This window comes from Gracilinanus agilis, chromosome 4 (genome assembly GCF_016433145.1).
Source record: "Gracilinanus agilis isolate LMUSP501 chromosome 4, AgileGrace, whole genome shotgun sequence".
In the NCBI taxonomy this organism is placed as follows: Eukaryota; Metazoa; Chordata; class Mammalia; order Didelphimorphia; family Didelphidae; genus Gracilinanus; species Gracilinanus agilis.
Genome location: NC_058133.1, coordinates 61,787,578 through 61,804,951, shown reverse-complemented (window position 1 = coordinate 61,804,951; position 17,374 = coordinate 61,787,578). Strand labels below are relative to the sequence as shown.

Genomic DNA, 17,374 nt, shown 5'->3' with positions numbered 1-17,374 from the left:
ATTTCTTACTAAAATTTGTGAACAAGAAGGAGATGAAATGTGAATGGGAACAACCTCCAAGAACTGATGCAGAGCAAAAGAAGCAAAACCAGGAGAACACTGTACACAGAGACAGATACACGGTGGCATAATCGAACGTAATGGACTTCTGTACAAGCAGTAATGCAATGATCCAGGATAATTCTGAGGAACTTATGAGAAAGAACACTATCCATGTTCAGAGAAAGAACTGTGGGAGTAGAAAAGCAGAAGAAATACATTTGCTTGATCACATGGTTCAATGAGGATATGATTGGGGATGTAGACTCTAAATGACCACCCTAATGCAAATATCAATAATATGGAAATAGGTCTTGATCAATGACACATGTAAAACCCAGTGGAATTGCACATTGGCTATGGGAGGGGGATCTGGGGAGGGGAGAGAAAGAACATGAATCATGTAACCATGGAAAATTTTTCTTAATTAATCAATTAAATAAAATTTAAAAAAAAATTTTTAATTTTAAAAAAGGAGATAAAAGCCAACCAAAGTTTGACTTGCACCCTGAATTTAAAGCAGCTTCCAAAGGGATCAGAAGAATATAGGGGATCTCATAGACTGTGGTAGATCCTATTTCTAAAGTGGAAATTACCACAGGCAGGAAAGGAAACTCAGGAATGAAATTCTGAAGACACAATGAGAAACAATTCTGATGAGGAAGAAATAGGGGAATCTGTAGGAAGAGATCTCTATGGCTACAGAAGTAACTTACCAACCAACTTAAATTTTTAAAAAAGTATGTACAAACATGGCTAATGTAGAACTATATTTTGCATGATTGAAAATGTATAATATATCAAATTGTTTACTATCTCAGCAAAGGGGAAGAAGGAAGGAGGGAGAGAATTTGGAACTCAAAATTTTTACAAATGAAGATTAAAAATTGTCTTTACATACAATTTTTTAAATTATTTAAATATTTAAAATAATTTTTAAAAGGTATATACAGAAGATGGAAGCAAGTACAAAAATAAAAAATAATGAATATAAATAGTGTCATGAATATGAAAGCTCAGAATGAGCTGAGGCTGATAAAGCTAAGGACCACACAAAAAGTGGTTGTTGGTTTTTGAAACTATGTTATAGTTAAACTATATTTTTAAAAAAAATACTTTTATTGACTCTACTAAAAACAGTACAAGAGGAAAGAGGCTTCTCAAAAGAAGGATTAAGATTAGCTACTATTCATCAATCAATAAAATAATCAACAGTTATTAAGTGCCAACTATTTGCCATCACTGAGGTAGGCACTACAGATAAAATGTTAAAAGTTAAAAAAAAGTCTACCTTTGAGGCACATGGACTTACATGTATGGATATGTACAAAAGTGATTTGGTATAAGGAGACACTAGCTTTTGGGGGATCATGAAAGTCTAGAAGGTGATACTTGAATTGGAGCCTTGAAGGAAACTTAGAATTCTAAGACATGGAGATGATATAGGAGAGAATACCAGGGAAGAGAATCAAACAAAGATTACAACCACTGTTTGGGATGGAGGGAATAATGACAATAGCAAAAGAAAGGAGAGTTGCTCAATTATTAGTATGTTTCTAAGAAAGAACAAAAATGACCAAAAGAGAATTGATACCCAAGATAAATAAAAAGATAGTAAGAGAACAATAGTAACCTTTGATGAATTCAAGTCACCAAGCCCAAATATACTACATCCTGGGGTTCAGAAAGGACTGGCTAATGGGATTGCTGAGCCAATGGGTATGATGAGTGAGATCGTGGAAATAAAGTGACATTAGAGCAGTGATTCCCAAAGTGGGTGCCACCACCCCCTGGTGGGTACTGCAGCAACCCAGGAAGGACAGTGATGGCCACAGGTGCATTTTATGAAAAAGGTAGAAACATCAATACATATATCTTTCCTATTAATTGCTATTAAACTTTTTAAAAATTAATTTCCAGGGAGCACTAAATAATATTTTTTCTGGAAAGGGGGCAGTAGGCCAAAAAAGTTTGGGAACCACTGCATTAGAGGATAGCCCCAACTCACCTTTTCATGGAGGTGAGGGGTTCACAGGTATTGCACACATTTCACACATTTTCAGAAGTTTTTTCAATCTATTGATCAGTTGTGCTGATTTTCTTTAAAAATATTAGTTTTGATCACTCTATTGCAAATATTAATAATATGGAAATGGGTTTTGAACAATGATACATGTAAAACCCAGTGGAATTGCTCATCAGCTCTGGGAGAAGGGAAGAAGGAGGGGAGGGAAAGAACATGAATCATGTAGCCATGGAAAAACATTCTAAATTAAGTAATAAAGCTTAATAAACAAATAAATAAATGAATGAATGAATGGATGGATGGATGGATGGATAAATAAATGGATGGATGGATAAATATATAGATAAATGAATGAATAAATGAAGGGGAATGAAAAACAAATAAATAGGTGAGTGGATTTTGAGGAAGTACTATTTGTTACATGTATAACCCAGATTGACTGTTTATCAACTCTAAGAGGAGTGAGAGAAGGGGGTAAAGAGACAATTTGGATCTTATAATTTCAGAAAACATGTTGGAAATTGTTATGACACGTAATTGGGAAAATAAAATATCTGAATAAAATTATTTTTAAAATACTATTTGCTATATGGGATGGCTCTCTGGGAGGGGAAGGAGGAGAGATACTTGAAAAAACTATAATGATGTAAAAAGAAAAACAAATGAAATCAAGAAAATTTAAACTTAAAAAAAATTTTTAAGGCTAGGAGTCAAGAGGACCTGGGTTCAAATCTGACGTTAGACACTTCCTAGTTGACCTGGGCAAATCACTTAACTCCTATTGCCTAATCCTTGCTGCTCTTCTGTCTCAGAACTGATATTAAGAGAGAAGGTAAAAATTTAAAAAATTTTAAAAGACCATGGAGAACAAAGAAAGTACTAGAGGAACGAAGAAGAGCAAATATTGGCTTGATTTTCAAATCAGAGGCTAGTGAATGTGACTTTTGTTTCTGAGGAAATTCTAGAATGGGCCTGACAGTGAACATCAAGAGAACAAAGTGGTAGTCATAAATAGTTTGCAAGAATTCATGAAGAATAAGTCAAATCAATCTAACATTGTATCCTCTTACGACCAGTTTACTAAACTTATCACATCAAATGAATGTTATGTAGTTAGCCTAGATTTTTATATTTGGGGAAAAAAATAGATGCAGAGATGTAAGCCAAATAATAAACTAATTACAGTCAGATCCACTTAAAAAGCTGAACTCAAAGTGTAGTCATTCCTTATTAATAGCTTGATAGCAATTTCATAGATGGTGCCCAATGGAATGTCCCAAAGATCTGTACTTCCCCTATACAGTATAATCGTTTTATCAATGACTTGGATAAAATTACATATGGTGGTTCAGTGGATAGAGAGCCAGATCTGGAGAATGGGGGTCCTGGCTTCAAATATGGCCTCAGACACTTCCTAGCTGAGTGACCATGGGCTTAATCCTTGCTGCTCTTCTGACTTGGAACCAAAACACAATATTGATTTTAAGACAGAAGATGAGAGTTTAAGGGGGAAAAGAAAGATAGTATTGACAGTATTGAAGCAGAAGCTATGTGACCAGAAACATCATAGGAAGAGGCTGGTCTATACCAGTGGTTCCCAAACTTTTTTGGCCTACTGCTCCCTTTCCAGAAAAAATATTACTTAGCCACCTGGAAATTAAATTTTTTTAATTTTAATAGCAATTAATAGAAAAGATAAATGCACCTGTGGCCATCACCGCACCACTGGATCGCTGCAGCACCCACCAGGGGGCAGTGGCGCCCACTTTGGGAATCACTGGTCTAGACAGACACCCTGAGGTCCCTTCATCCTCAGTCACCAGATCTATACTGGTTGTAAGAAAAATTAAACAATCAGAACTATCCCAAATTGGAATGGGCTTCCCAGAGGTAGGTTTCCTGGGACTGAAGGTCAAGTAGGAGGTGAATAGTCCCTGCAGGGTTGTTATTATGAAGATTTGTGTTCTTGTATAGGCTGGTCTAAATAACCTCCAAAGTCCTTTCCAATTCTGGGATTCTATGAATCTATGACAACCTCTTGATGACTTAGTTTTCTCATTTACAAAATAAGCATGTAGAAAAGAACTACACTGGACAGGGTTGCGTGAAGATCAAATGAGACGGTCTGTAAAAAGTACTTGGCAAACTTTAAACCATATCAAACAAAGGGAGAGGAACAAGTATTTATTAAGCAGCTACTCGTACATGTGAGCTATTGTGCTATGAACTTTGCAGATATCATCTTCTTTATTATCACTGTCAGCTATTATTATTCTTCTATATGTAAAGGTTCATCCTAACACCTTATCCCACATTTGGCATCACCCTGAGTTCCTGAAGGTTATTCAAGTAGACTACAAGCTCTTAAAAGGTCATATCGAGTTGGAAAGACTTTAAATATGGCCCTAGTAATAGAGAGTGTGTCATATGGCATTGAGAACTAGCCAACTAAGTGTGAAGAGTCTCATTTACCAGACAGCTAACCATCAGGGTACACATTTCTTTGACCCCCCCCAAGAATGAATGAAGAAATTGTCTTTTAAGGTATGGATGGATGGGGAAGTTGCTATCTCTATCAGTAAAAGCTAAGCCATTCCAATAAAATCATGACTCCTTACAATATTATTCTATATTCCCCAAATGCTTAAAAATGTACAATTCAGAGCTGAAAACCATCTTCTCCCCACTTCTCTAGCACAACCTAGCCCCGATTTCTCCCTCAGAGACTAGTCAGGTTAAATAAAGAAGTCTGTTACCTTCCAAGTGATGCAATGTTTCCCAAGGTATAAAACGCTGCAAATAGAACAAGTCCTTTCCGAGGCACCCACAGGAAAAAAGTACCCTAGAATAAGAACAGAAAAGGCAACTGAGGAACATTCTTTAGGGGACAAAGCGACCTAGGACCTTTGTGAAAGAAAATATTCTGCATATATTTCAGTGAACAAATCAGAACTGTTAAATCACCTCTATCCGGGGCAAACATTAGTAAAATATTTCTCTCTTTTTTCAATGGGTATTAGTAGAATTTAAGTGAGGAAGAACACCACAGAGGGACAATCTTACCAAAAGTGAGAAGATAATCCCTATGGCAAAACAAGCAGCAAAACCTTTGATTCTTGTGCCCCAGCTTAATGATGGTGTTTCAATAACCTGAAATTTAAAAATATGTGTCATTTGTACAACATAATGAAGTTTCCGAGTAAGGGAATGGGGGTAGCAAAGAAATAACATGAGACTGAGCAAAATTAATTCAAACAAACATTTACTAATCACTCATTATCTCCAAGGCACCCTGGGATGCTCAGGGGAATATCAAGAATTAAACATTATAATTTCTGCCCTAAAAGTACTTATAAGACAGTAGAAGAAATACGCTATATACACAAACAGGTACATTGTATAGTAGTGTGTGACAAGAAGGATCTAGACAAAGGGCTCCAGAAAAATTCCAATGAAAGGAGTAAGAGAAATCAGGGATAACTTCTTGGAGGAGAGGGGAGCTGAAGTTGGCCTTAAAAGAAAAAGGTTTTCAATTCCTTATCTAAGGAGCATCTTCTGTTCCTCCCTACTCTGAATAGGACGGAGTTGAGAGGGTAAAGGAAGGGAGGAAAAAGTCTCTTTGCTAAGCTCCTTTCTCCTTTCCCCCTAAACCCTCAGATAGCAACCATGCAGAAGAAAAAGGAAAATAAGCTAAACGTATATCCTAGCAAGTCAGATCTTTTCATCACAGAGCAAAAGTTGCATCCCGTAGTATGGTTAGCGAAAACTTTTGCTCCTCCAAGGGAAGTTGCTGGGATGCAACAAATAAACAAAAAAACAATTAAATAAATGACGAATGAATGAATGAACAAATAAATAAATAAATGAATGAATGAATAAGTGAGTGAGCAAACAAATAAACAAATAAATGAGCGAGTGAATGAACAAATAAATAAAAAAGTGAATGAATAAATGAACAACTAAATAAATGAATGAATAAATAAATAAAGATTAAAAAATTTAAAATGGACTTTCTAATCAAAAAGGCACAATTAAACTGACTCACTCTATCCTAAGGCATCTAGTAAAGAGATCACCAAAGAAATTATTTCAGTGATAAAATGAGGACCAGAAGCTTCATCCTACAGAATCAACCATACTGTAGAACCCATTCTTGTTGGAGGCAGTAGACAAGAGCGTTGAAAGTAGCAGAAAATGGCCAAGACTACAAGAGATGTGAATTAATTATCATACTTGTCCTCCTGGGTCTTGACCAACTTTTCTATTCCCCATTATAAAAATAATACAAGGGAAGAGAGAGGGCAAAAGGGAACGACTCAAGAGTGGTACCTCCCAAGAAGTAGGTTAGTAGCACCACCTTCACATAGATGAAATCTCAGGCAAAGCATAGAAAATTAAATTTTACCAAACCACTTCCTAATCTCTAGAACCTCCCAACCAACTGGAAACTGGCCACCATCATTCTGAGCCACATACAAACTGTGGTTAATAGGAAGCTTAAACCACCGTCTTCCTATCAACTTCATAGGGACATATTTTCCAGAGTTTCCATTTATAAAGGCTCCTGGAGGACAGAGATTCTCTTTTTTTTTTTTTTTTTTGCCTCTTTTTGTATTCTCAAGGCATATTTAGCACTGTACCTGGCACAAAGTAGACACTTCATAAAAGTATATCGGTTGATTATTGAAAATGGCAAAAATCCATTCTTGCATCTGCCATCATGAGACCAGTTCTTACCTCAATCTTCACGCTGAATGAAAAGCTAGAAGTAGGGGTGCCCAGGCATCCCCAAATATAGCAAGCAATGCCAACTGGCTTAATCTTCCTTTGGGAAGGAGGTGTCTGGATCAAGCATTTTTAAAAGGCAGAACTTTTATCTCCCCTCTGCACACCAACTCTCACACATTTTTCACATATTCCACAGAAGTGGGTTCATTACACTCCAATATAAAACATGCCAAATCTCCATGCAAATAAACTTCTGATGACAAAAAAGGGCACCACAAATAAGACGTTCATTCATGGATCCAGAGCATCATCCACTGAGCAGGAGGACAAGAGAGATGAGTTTGCCCTTACAAGGCTCTTTATTCCAGTTTCCTAGGCGAGGTTGAGTCAGACTTGAGCAGCCTCTTAAACCAGAACCCCATGACACAGATCATTAACGTGATTTAATAGTGTCTTTGGACAATCGGGTTAGGCTACTTCTGACTAACCCTCTTCCCCACCCTGCCTAGAAAAGAATGAAATGAAAAGCCAGTCATTCATCCTACTTACACAACTGGAACTTACCTTGTCAAGGCGGAAAGAAATACTGGACTGCATGTTGGAATAAATGATAAGAGTACTTGATTTGGAATCTATGGCTCTGCATTCAGATCCTGACTTTACCATTTCTTACCTAAGGACCCTTAGCAAAGACATTCCCACCCACCCATCCTGGGGGCCTCTGTTTCCTCATTTGTAAAATCAGAAATTAGGTTAAATGATTTCTGAGGATATTTTCAACTCAAGATTTCTATAATATTTGTTTATTACTGAAGTCAATGGGTCATTTTTATAGGACAGATCATTAAATTACGACTGAATCAAAATTTAAAGAGATCCTGGACAAGGCTAGAAAAGAAAAAATAACAAATATAGAAGTCAATAATTTAGACATGATCTTGCTCATAATCTCAAGTACTATATTATCAAATGAATAGTTGTCTTTACCAGTTATCTTACTGTAAAGGTTGGTCACCTGAAAAAAGAAAAGTGATTCCTTGAGTTCCTTTAAGAGTGACTTTTTAAATAACCTTTTCATGGCCTCTCAAAAAAGACAGGGGAATTGTACCCAAGGCCTGTGAAATATACATTTCACACACAAGTGCACAACTTGTGCAAGCAGGCACAAGTTGCTTCTGTTTCTACAAGAATTCAGTAAAACCAAAGCCCCTTTTCTGGGGACACTGGGGCTCCCTATTTCACTCAGCCTGGGAAGCTGATTCTACTTCTGATAGGGGGAAGCTTTCACCTGGTCCCTTTTCAACCTAGAACTATTTGACCTGCTTTAGACCACCTGGTACCACCCTACCTGGGAGGGGAGGGAGTTGGACATTCAATCAGGTACAGCTCAGAACTCCCAAGCTCCAGCCATCCACCTGTCTAAGCTGCCCTTAAGAGATGACAGTCTTTCACCTCCACCCACAAGGCTACAGATCACTTTTTTCTTATAAAACTTCAAAAACTTGCTGGAGACTGAATTGATTTAAAACTGCTGGTGTCCCTAATAAAACCAATTATAATGCATTTGTTAACACACTTTCTTGAAACTTGGAACTGCTGAAACTCTGGCTGAACATTTTTTATGTGCAATATGATCGCACCTTTTCAAGCTGGCATTTGTCCACAAGAGATTCCTTTAGACTCCGGGACAGAGGGAGGGAATGAAGTTTCTACTCAAAGGAAAGGAAAGGTAAGAACTGTTAAGGTTAAAAAAAAAGAAATCGTTCCAAGTAAAGGAGAAATACTGAACTCTTTCTTTGTTTTAAAAGAGTCACATTTTCTTGGTTCTGGAAACTTTTGGAGGAAAAGCAAAAATATTTTTTGAAAGAAATGCCTTGAAATCAAAGGTCTGATATTTATTTGTAAACTTCAAGGTCTGTATTTGAATTACACTTACTGCATTTTAAAAAATTTAATTCCTAATTCATAACTGCAGATGATCCAAGAGGCAATGAAGAGAAACATGGCGAATATAAATAGGCTGAAGCATAATGGCCAGGATGACATTTTTTTTTTAAACCCTTAACTTCTGTATATTATTAGTTCCTTGGTGGAAGAGTGGTAAGGGTAGGCAATGGGGGTCAAGTGACTTGCCCAAGGTCACACAGCTGGGAAGTGTCTGAGACCAGATTTGAACCTAGGACCTCCTCTCTCTAGGCCTGGCTCTCAATCCACTGAGCTACCCAGCTGCCCCCCAGGATGACATTTTAAAGAATATGTATGAAGGGCTGGCCATTTATGGAGAGGAAAAGATAACAACAGATGGACATTTGCTGGTGTGGAGCATATATCAATAGAATATATTAAAAGAACAAGCCTACCTCCAGAACAGGGAAGCGAGGTGGAGCAGTGGATACTCTTATCCTCATTTTACAGAGGAGAAACCTGAGGCTAAAAGAAATGACTTGCTCAGGGATCCCTTACAAATTTGTAGTCGCAAAAAAGGAGGATAATTTTAATAGGTAAATAACATCTTAGCCTTATTATCAAAATAGTTCTGACCTCCTGACTTCATGAAAGGAACTCTGGAACCCTCCCCAGAGAACCACTCTTTGAGAATCATTGGCTTTTTTATTTTTATATTAATTAACATATTAATTAATTGGTTTTATTATTCTATATAATACTTTAGTTTAATTTAAATAATATATTTATTGTTTATAATAATTATTATATATAACAAATGTGTTGTTTATATTTTTATGTATAATAATAATATAAATAATAATAAATTTTAATGAAATAATTTTAATGATAATATAACATAATAAATTTAATGAAATAATAAAAATATTTATATAGTTCTTTAGGGCTTATAAAGAACTTAGAATGTATTATCTCACAGCAGTTAGTAAAGAACTTGAAATTTGCAAGCCCCAAGGTCAGATCTCACTTCAGATTCTTACCATGTGACTTTAAGCAAGTCATTTACTTGAACCTCAAGTCTCCTCACCTGTAAAATGGGAATACCATAGTATCTATCTCTTGAAATTTAACCCTTAACCCTGTTTGCCTCAGTTTCCCCATCTGCCAAATGAGCTAGAGAAGGAAATGGCAAACCATTCCAGTATCCTTGCCAAGAAAACCCCCAATGAGGTCCTAAAGAGTAAGACCCAACTGAAACAGCTGAACAGGCAATACGGTGCATAAAGTATTGGGCTTAAGGGTCAGGAAGACAAGTTTGGTTATATTTTAGACACTAGCTCTGTGGCCTTGGACGAGTGGCTTAATCGATCTCTCATGGCCATTTTCTTCATTTGTAAAATGGGGAAAATGATAACACTTATCTCCTACAGTTCTTATGATGATCAAGTGAAATAACATGTAAAACACTTTACAAACTTTAAAGTGCTACATAAGTGCTATTACAAGGATTATTTCAAAGACAACTGTTTAAATTTTAATTTACATTTCTCTAATTATAAGAGATTTAGAACACTTTTTCATGTGCTTATTGATAGTTTTGATTTCTTTACCTAAAAATTGCCTATTCATGTCCCTTGCCCATTTGTCAAATGGGGGAATGGCTTGATTTTTTTGTACAATTGATTTAGTTCCTTTTATTATTTGAGAAAATAGACCTTTGTCAGAGGTTTTTGTTATAAAGATTTTTTCCCCAATTTGTTGCTTCCCTTCTAATTTTGGTTGCATTGCTTTTGTTTGTACAAAAACTTTTTAATTTAATGTAATCAAAATTATTCATTTTACATTTTGTAATATTCTCTATTTCTTGCTTGGTCTTAAATTCTTTCCTTTCCCATAGATCTGACAGGTATATTATTCTATGTTCATCTAGTTTACTTATAGTTTCCTCCTTTATACTTAAGTCATTTACCCATCCTGAATTTATCTTGGTATAGGGTGTGAGCTATTGATGCCATATTGTTTTCCAATTCTCCCAGCAGTTTTTTGGGTTTTTTTGTTGTTTTTTTTAAAAAACCTTCACCTTCCATCTTGGAATCAATACTGTGTATTGGCTCCAAGGCAGAAGAGTGGTAAGGGTAGGCGATGGGGGTCAAGTGACTTGCCCAGGGTCACACAGTCTCCCAGCAGTTTTTGTCAAATTGTGGGTTCTTGTCCCAAAAGCTGGGATCTTTGGATTTATTGTATTCTATCTTGCTGAGGACATTTACCCCAAGAAAGACAACTTTTTTAAAAAAGAAATTAAAACTCATATTCTAAATACTCATCATAAAGTTACCTGAGATTTTTCACTTCCACAAAATTTTTGCAACTACCCAATACCGAACTTAGAAAAACTTACAACTAGAAAGCAATATTTTAATGATTAAAAAAAAATCCAAATCAGAACAGGAAACAAGGAGGGTGGGGTGAGAATCATATTTCCCGTTATTCTGCCTACCCAGTAAAAAAAGATATACAATGGCATTTTATAGAATCAGAATTTTAGAGCTGGAAGAGATATTTTTCCAGGTAAAAGTTGGCAGAAACTTCAAAGAACATTGGATTCAACTACCCATCATACAGATAGGAAAAGTGGGCATGACAACTTTCTCAGCTTAGATGGCAGAGTAGATTACTAGCCTTACTTAGTTCCAGATTTCAGATCTCCAGATTCCTAGTTCAAAGCTCTTTCTCACTACAAGATAACTTTATCTGGTTCAACCTCTTCAGTACTAGCCTCCTTTCCTGTTATCATTTGGAATATCTGAATTCTGAAAAATCTGGCAGACCATAAAAGGCAGGACCAACATTTTTAAAGGTCATGATCTATATAAGAAATCCCCAAAACAAAAACAAAACCTATCTACAATGAAATTAGCCAATTATGAAATACTTTACCCAACCAGAAGATTCCTTAAGGTCAATACTGATTCAAAGATGTCTCTTTTCAAATAGTTTATCAGTGGGCAGCTGGGTGGTTCGATGGATAAAACTCCAGGCCTGGAAATGGGAGCATCTGGGTTCAAATATGACTTTAGACACCTAATAGTTGTGTGACCCTGGGCAAGTAGCTTAACCCCAAATATCCAGCCTTTACCACTCTTCTGCCTTGTAACTCTTCTAGGAAAAATAGTAATAATAATTCTAAGAACTAGAATCCATTCTAAAAGTTTTTTTAATGGTATATCCCTTCTGAAAAGGGAAAGTGGTAACAATGTTTTAGCACAAAAAAGTATTTTTTAAATTAGGTTAATAAATACTGGAGCTCTTTAAAAAAAAAAGAAGCAAAAAATGTGAATGAAGTAATATACATTAGAGATAAGGAAGTTTCAGAGGGTTCAAGTTTTGGTACTTTCATTCATTTTAATATCACTTTTAAAAATATGTATTTTTTATATACACACACACACACAAAAAAAACCTTCCATTTCCTACAAAGCACCATATATTGAAATGGCCATTTGTTGATGTTTCTTAGTGTCATACTTTTAAAATTTTGAATTCTGGAGCCTAAAGAATCCTAAATTACAGTTTTGATTCTTCAGTTAAAGCAAACCCAGAATTAAGTTACATGATTTGTCACAGAAATTTCACGTTAAATATTCTACATTTCCATGATGACTCAAATCATTCTGTGTTTTCTTCACTCCTAGAACTAAATTGTAAAACTCTTTCCAAGCGAGGTCAATTATTATTTCTTCTATTTGACCCTGCCACACACAGAATACCTAGTACAATACATGGTTTTGTACCGCCCTTGAAAAAAAAATGTTTGTTGACTGTGTGGCACAGTAGAAAGAGAAAATCAAAAATCCTGGGTTCAAATTCCATCTTTCTGATCCCAGGCAAGCCACAATCTACATGTCACTCAATTTCCTAATCTGTAAAATGGAGATAGAAGTTTCACATCTAATGAAATCTTAAAAAAGCAAAAAGAGAAAAGTAGCTAATGTGTTTTGCAAACCTTCCAGTACTATGTAAATGACCATTGTTTTTATTAATAATATCATGTGACTCCCTCTAGCATCAGATTCTTTTGTGCCCATGTGAATTTTGGTGCAAGACCTCAAAATCAGAAGAGGGAATTAAAAATCAGAATTTATTTCAAAGAGAATAATGGACAATGGACTGCTAGGTGCAGGTCTGGGAATGAGAAATCCTGGGTTCAAATCTGGCCTCAGACATTTCCTAGCTGTGTGACCCAGGGCAAGTCATTTAACCCCAGTTTTCTAGCTCTTACTACACTTCCGCCTTGGAACCGATATTTAATATCAATTTTAAGTCAGAAAGTAAGAGCTAAGAGACAGACAGACAGAGAATATGGACAGATAACATCTTGGAAAAGAGATTAAGGGATCAGGCTGGAAGTAAAAAGAAAACCTCAGAATCCATGGACTTCAATTCCTTCATTTTACAGAAAAGGAAACCAAGATTTAGGGAATTTGAGGAGCCTGCCTCTGGTCACAGAAGTAATTAGTATCAAAAGCAGACCTTGAACCTCTCTCCTCTTCTGTTCTTTTCATGGTACAATACTGCCTTGAAGATTCTAGACAATGAATATACATAATAATAGTTGCGTGAAATATTATTACTGTGCTATGAGAAATGATGAGATGAAGAGTTTCAAAGGAAAATTGAAAGACTTTACGAACTAAGGCAGAGTAAGAAGAATTAAGGTAACTGATAACATGACAACAATATTACAAAGTCAAACAACTTGGAAAGGCTTCAGAACTTTCATCAGTGCAAGAATAAACCATGAATGCAGAGTACTAAAGATGAAACCTGACCTCGACCTCAAGGCCAGGGAGGTGATGACCTTCTTAATAAAATGCAGAATAAAGCCAACATTTTTTAGACATGGCCAACATGCAAAATTTGTTTTGATGGACCATAGATATTTCTAATGAGGATTTCCTTTTTTCTTTTTGTTTCCTTTTTTTTAACTTGTCAGATGGGGGACAGTGGGAAAGAAATAATGTTTGTAAAAATTATTAATTTTTTAAATAGAGACCAGCCCTAATTTAAAAAAAAAGGAAAAGGGTCTTGTGGAAAAAATTAAAAACTTTTAATAATAATGTTTGTATCATGTTTTATATATATTTGAGATTCATTACAACCCAAGACCAAGTGTGACTAATACTATCATCCTCATTTTACAGGTGAGAAACCTGAGGCTAAGAGAAATGACTTGTCCATAGTTAAACAATTAGTAAGGGTCCGAAACAAGATTCAAAACCCAGATCTTTCCTGACTGCAGGTCCTGGGTTCTCTCTACTATGTGTTGCTGCCATATACAGTGAAAACCATCAAACCTTGGGGGGGGAGGAAGGTTCCCCTCTGTGAGAAAACAAGAAGAAAAAAGTTACATGTGACTTCTTAAGTATACTGTTTTCTTTACTCACAGGGTAAATATTCAATAGCAGAAAGCTAAGAATTTTAAGAGTATCTTTAGAGTCTATGAAAAGATACCACTGTGGACAAGGTAAAAAAAAAAGTCTGGCGTCCATCAATCCAGCTCTAAGGAAGCATCATGAAAGGAAAAGGAACTATGACAAAAATTACAGATGACTATTGTGAATATTTGAAGGGCAATCACCAGCCGGAGAGAATGGGGATGTTCCATGTCACTCTGGAAAACAGAACTGATGAAGGCAAGTTATGAGAAGGCATGTTTTTTACCTCAATGTAATTACAAGTGTATCAAACTAAAAAAGGGGAATGAGCACTGATTCAATGGAGCTACTAATGCAATATAGACATGAACTTTTGACAAGGATATTATAAAAGAAAAGAAGCATCATGGACTGATGAAAGAGCTGAGGGGGCCTCAGAGCAGCGATGATGTTCTGGGTCCTGATTCAGGTGAGAAGACAGATGTGGAATGAATTATTTAGCAGAAGGGTTTGCCTTGCCTGGAGCTCTTTACACAGATGAAATCAAAGGAGTGGAGGGAAAGAAAGGATGAATTCCATAGAAGAAATTCCAGAAATGGGTGTGAAGTTACCCTAGTTGATCTCCAAAGTCCCATCCAACTTTGAATCTATGATTCTAAGTGTAAAACAGAAGAAAGAATAATCGTATAGACCTTCTAAAATTCTAAGACTGGGAGCAATTTGTTAGGCTCAGTAGATTGAGAGCCAGCCCTGGGGGGGGGGGGGGGGGGGGGGGGGGAAGGGGGGGGAAGGCCAAGAAAAGACAGGACTATGTACAAAGTAAAACTGTAAGTCTGGCGTCCATATATCCAGTTCTAAGGAAGAATCCTCAAAAGAAGAGAAGCTATGACAAAAATTATAGATGACTATCTTGAAATATTTGAAAGGTAGTCAAAGGCAGGAGAATAAAATACTTCCAAACTATGTGACCCCAAGCGAATCACTTAACCCTATTTGCCTAGCCCTACAACTCTTCTGCCTTGGAATCAATACACAATATAGATTCTATTTTTTTTTCATTTTTTTTAGTATAGATTCTAAGATGGAAGATAAGGGTTTAAAAAAATGGCAATGGGGGGGGGGGCCCGCTCAGTGGATTGAGAGTCAGGCCTAGAGACCGGAGGTCCTACGTTCAAATCCGACCTCAGACACTTCCCAGCTGTGTGACCCTGGGCAAGTCACTTGACCCCCATTGCCCACCCTTACCACTCTTCCACCTAGGAGCCAATACACAGAAGTTAAGGGTTAAAAAAAAATGGCAATGACTTCTCCCCTAGTTTTCCAAGCCTATTATTCTGTAAAAAAAAAAAAAAATAGAAACTTCAACTGTCATTAAGGTTAAGAATGGGATACCTAGAATGGGCTGGGTATCCTAAGCCCACAAATGCAGGTAGACTGAAAAGAAACATACCAGGGAACAGGGAAAAGGAACAATTCTGAGAGACTGCTACGGTAATCATTATTCTGGATACAAATAGCCAAACGGGGAAACAGTTTTCCAAACTCTTCTCCAAATCCCAAGAACTTACAGACTCCCCTGGTTTCTCTCATACCTGACACCAGACTCCTGGTGCCTGATTGGTACAGAGCTCGCTCCAGACCTGTCACAGGCATGGGAGGATGTGGATGGTACTAGCTAGAATTCAGGCGAAAATTATCCACCCCAGGCTCCAGACTGACAGCAGACCTTTGTCTCTCCCTTTACTCATGGGGGGAGGGGAGGAAGATGTGTATTTTTTCCCCCGGTGATCCTCAAGTATAGCGAAAAAAGTGAATTCCAAAGAGCCCTCAGGGAGCCTTTCAATGGCCTCGGGAACATAAACGTAGGGGGTTGGAGATGTCCACCCCGTTCTTTGTCTCCATTCCTTCCTCATTTGCCACCCACAAGAGTAGGGACCAAGGCGCTTTGATACCTGCGAGAAACCTGAGACAAACTGTGGCTCCTCAACTTGGCAAAGGAGAAGGAAGAAGGGTGAGGGAGGCGGGGGAGAAGTGGAGGAAGGCGGAGGACCGGGTGGGTTTGGAATGAGGAGCTCACGCCTAGTCCCAGGAACGTTCCACCCTCTCAGGCCAGCCCCAGCCCCAAGGCCACTCACCTCGGCCAGTCCACCCCGATCCTCGGTGTCCTGGCCGCTCAGCACCTTTTTCAACTTGTCCATGCCGGGCCTCGACACGACTTAAAACTCCGTCCTAAGCAAACTCCGGTAAGCCCTCCCTCGCTTCCTGTTGCTATTGCAACAAAGTATTTATCTTCCGAGGTGCAAGGCTCCAGAGATACAAGTAGACAGCTGGGTCCACCCAGCCGAACCCCGTCCGGCCCAGCGTCGCCCGGCCCCGCCCCCACCCCACCCACCCCCACGCAGCTTTACACCCACCTGTGGCGTGATTCCTGGAAACTACAGGTCCCAGCATGCACTGCTCCGACTCCTCTGCTCCGTCCGCCCGAGAACTCGATCAATTACAAAAGCTTGGAGTCTTGGTAGTGGCCACAGCCTCCGGAGTTCCTCCGCTCAAGTTCCGGCTTTTACGGGCTTTGTTTTGTTGATTTCTTGCTTTGGAGAGAGGTGAGGAGGGAAGGTTGTAGGCGGCGGAAAGGTCGGACTTTTCTTTTGTTTTGCAAAAATGATGCTGAGCACCCGAACGTGCCCACCGTCTAGCCTCTGGGTGTTCTCCCCCTTTGAAACTTTTAGGTTGGTCCACGAAATTAAGGTAAAATTTCTAGGTCTCATTGAAAATGTTACAGAAAACAGGCTTAAATTCCCATTCTTTCCTGCTCTGAACCCATCCACTAAATAACGACTACCTAGATGAAGGAGAGGAAGCAGCCCTGGAATTACTTTGGAGTCAGAGGACTTGGATTCAAAACATCTACCTGTGCAAGTCTCTTCTTTGGACCTCAGGCTCCTCATCTAAGAGTCGGATCTGATGACCTCTAAGAGTCATCTAAGAGTTTGAGCACTAAATCCGGAGACCTGGGTTTGGGTTCCAGTTCTACCAACAGTTTGTTTTGTAGAACAAGGACAAATCATTTAAAATCCTCCTTCAGCCCAGTCTCCTCACTCTACCCATATCATAGATATGTTGTGAGGAAAGCACAATGATTAATATGGGCTATTTTATAAGGATGATAATATGAAGATAGCTATAACCCAGATCATATACTTGAAATAAATCCATAATTTTTGTCAACAATGTGATCAAA

General features: G+C 37.7%; 1 protein-coding gene across 1 annotated transcript; it reads right to left on the bottom strand.

Moving 5' to 3' along the window:
• Positions 1-4,817: 4,817 nt before the first annotated feature.
• On the bottom strand, positions 4,818-16,493 carry SFT2D2 (SFT2 domain containing 2). Its single transcript, XM_044674874.1, has 3 exons — positions 16,269-16,493; positions 5,129-5,215; positions 4,818-4,907 (listed from the first exon to the last, which is right to left on the bottom strand). Exons 1-3 carry the CDS (start codon positions 16,329-16,331, stop codon positions 4,818-4,820), a joined length of 240 nt encoding a protein of 79 aa, XP_044530809.1. The 5' UTR covers positions 16,332-16,493.
• Positions 16,494-17,374: the final 881 nt, after the last annotated feature.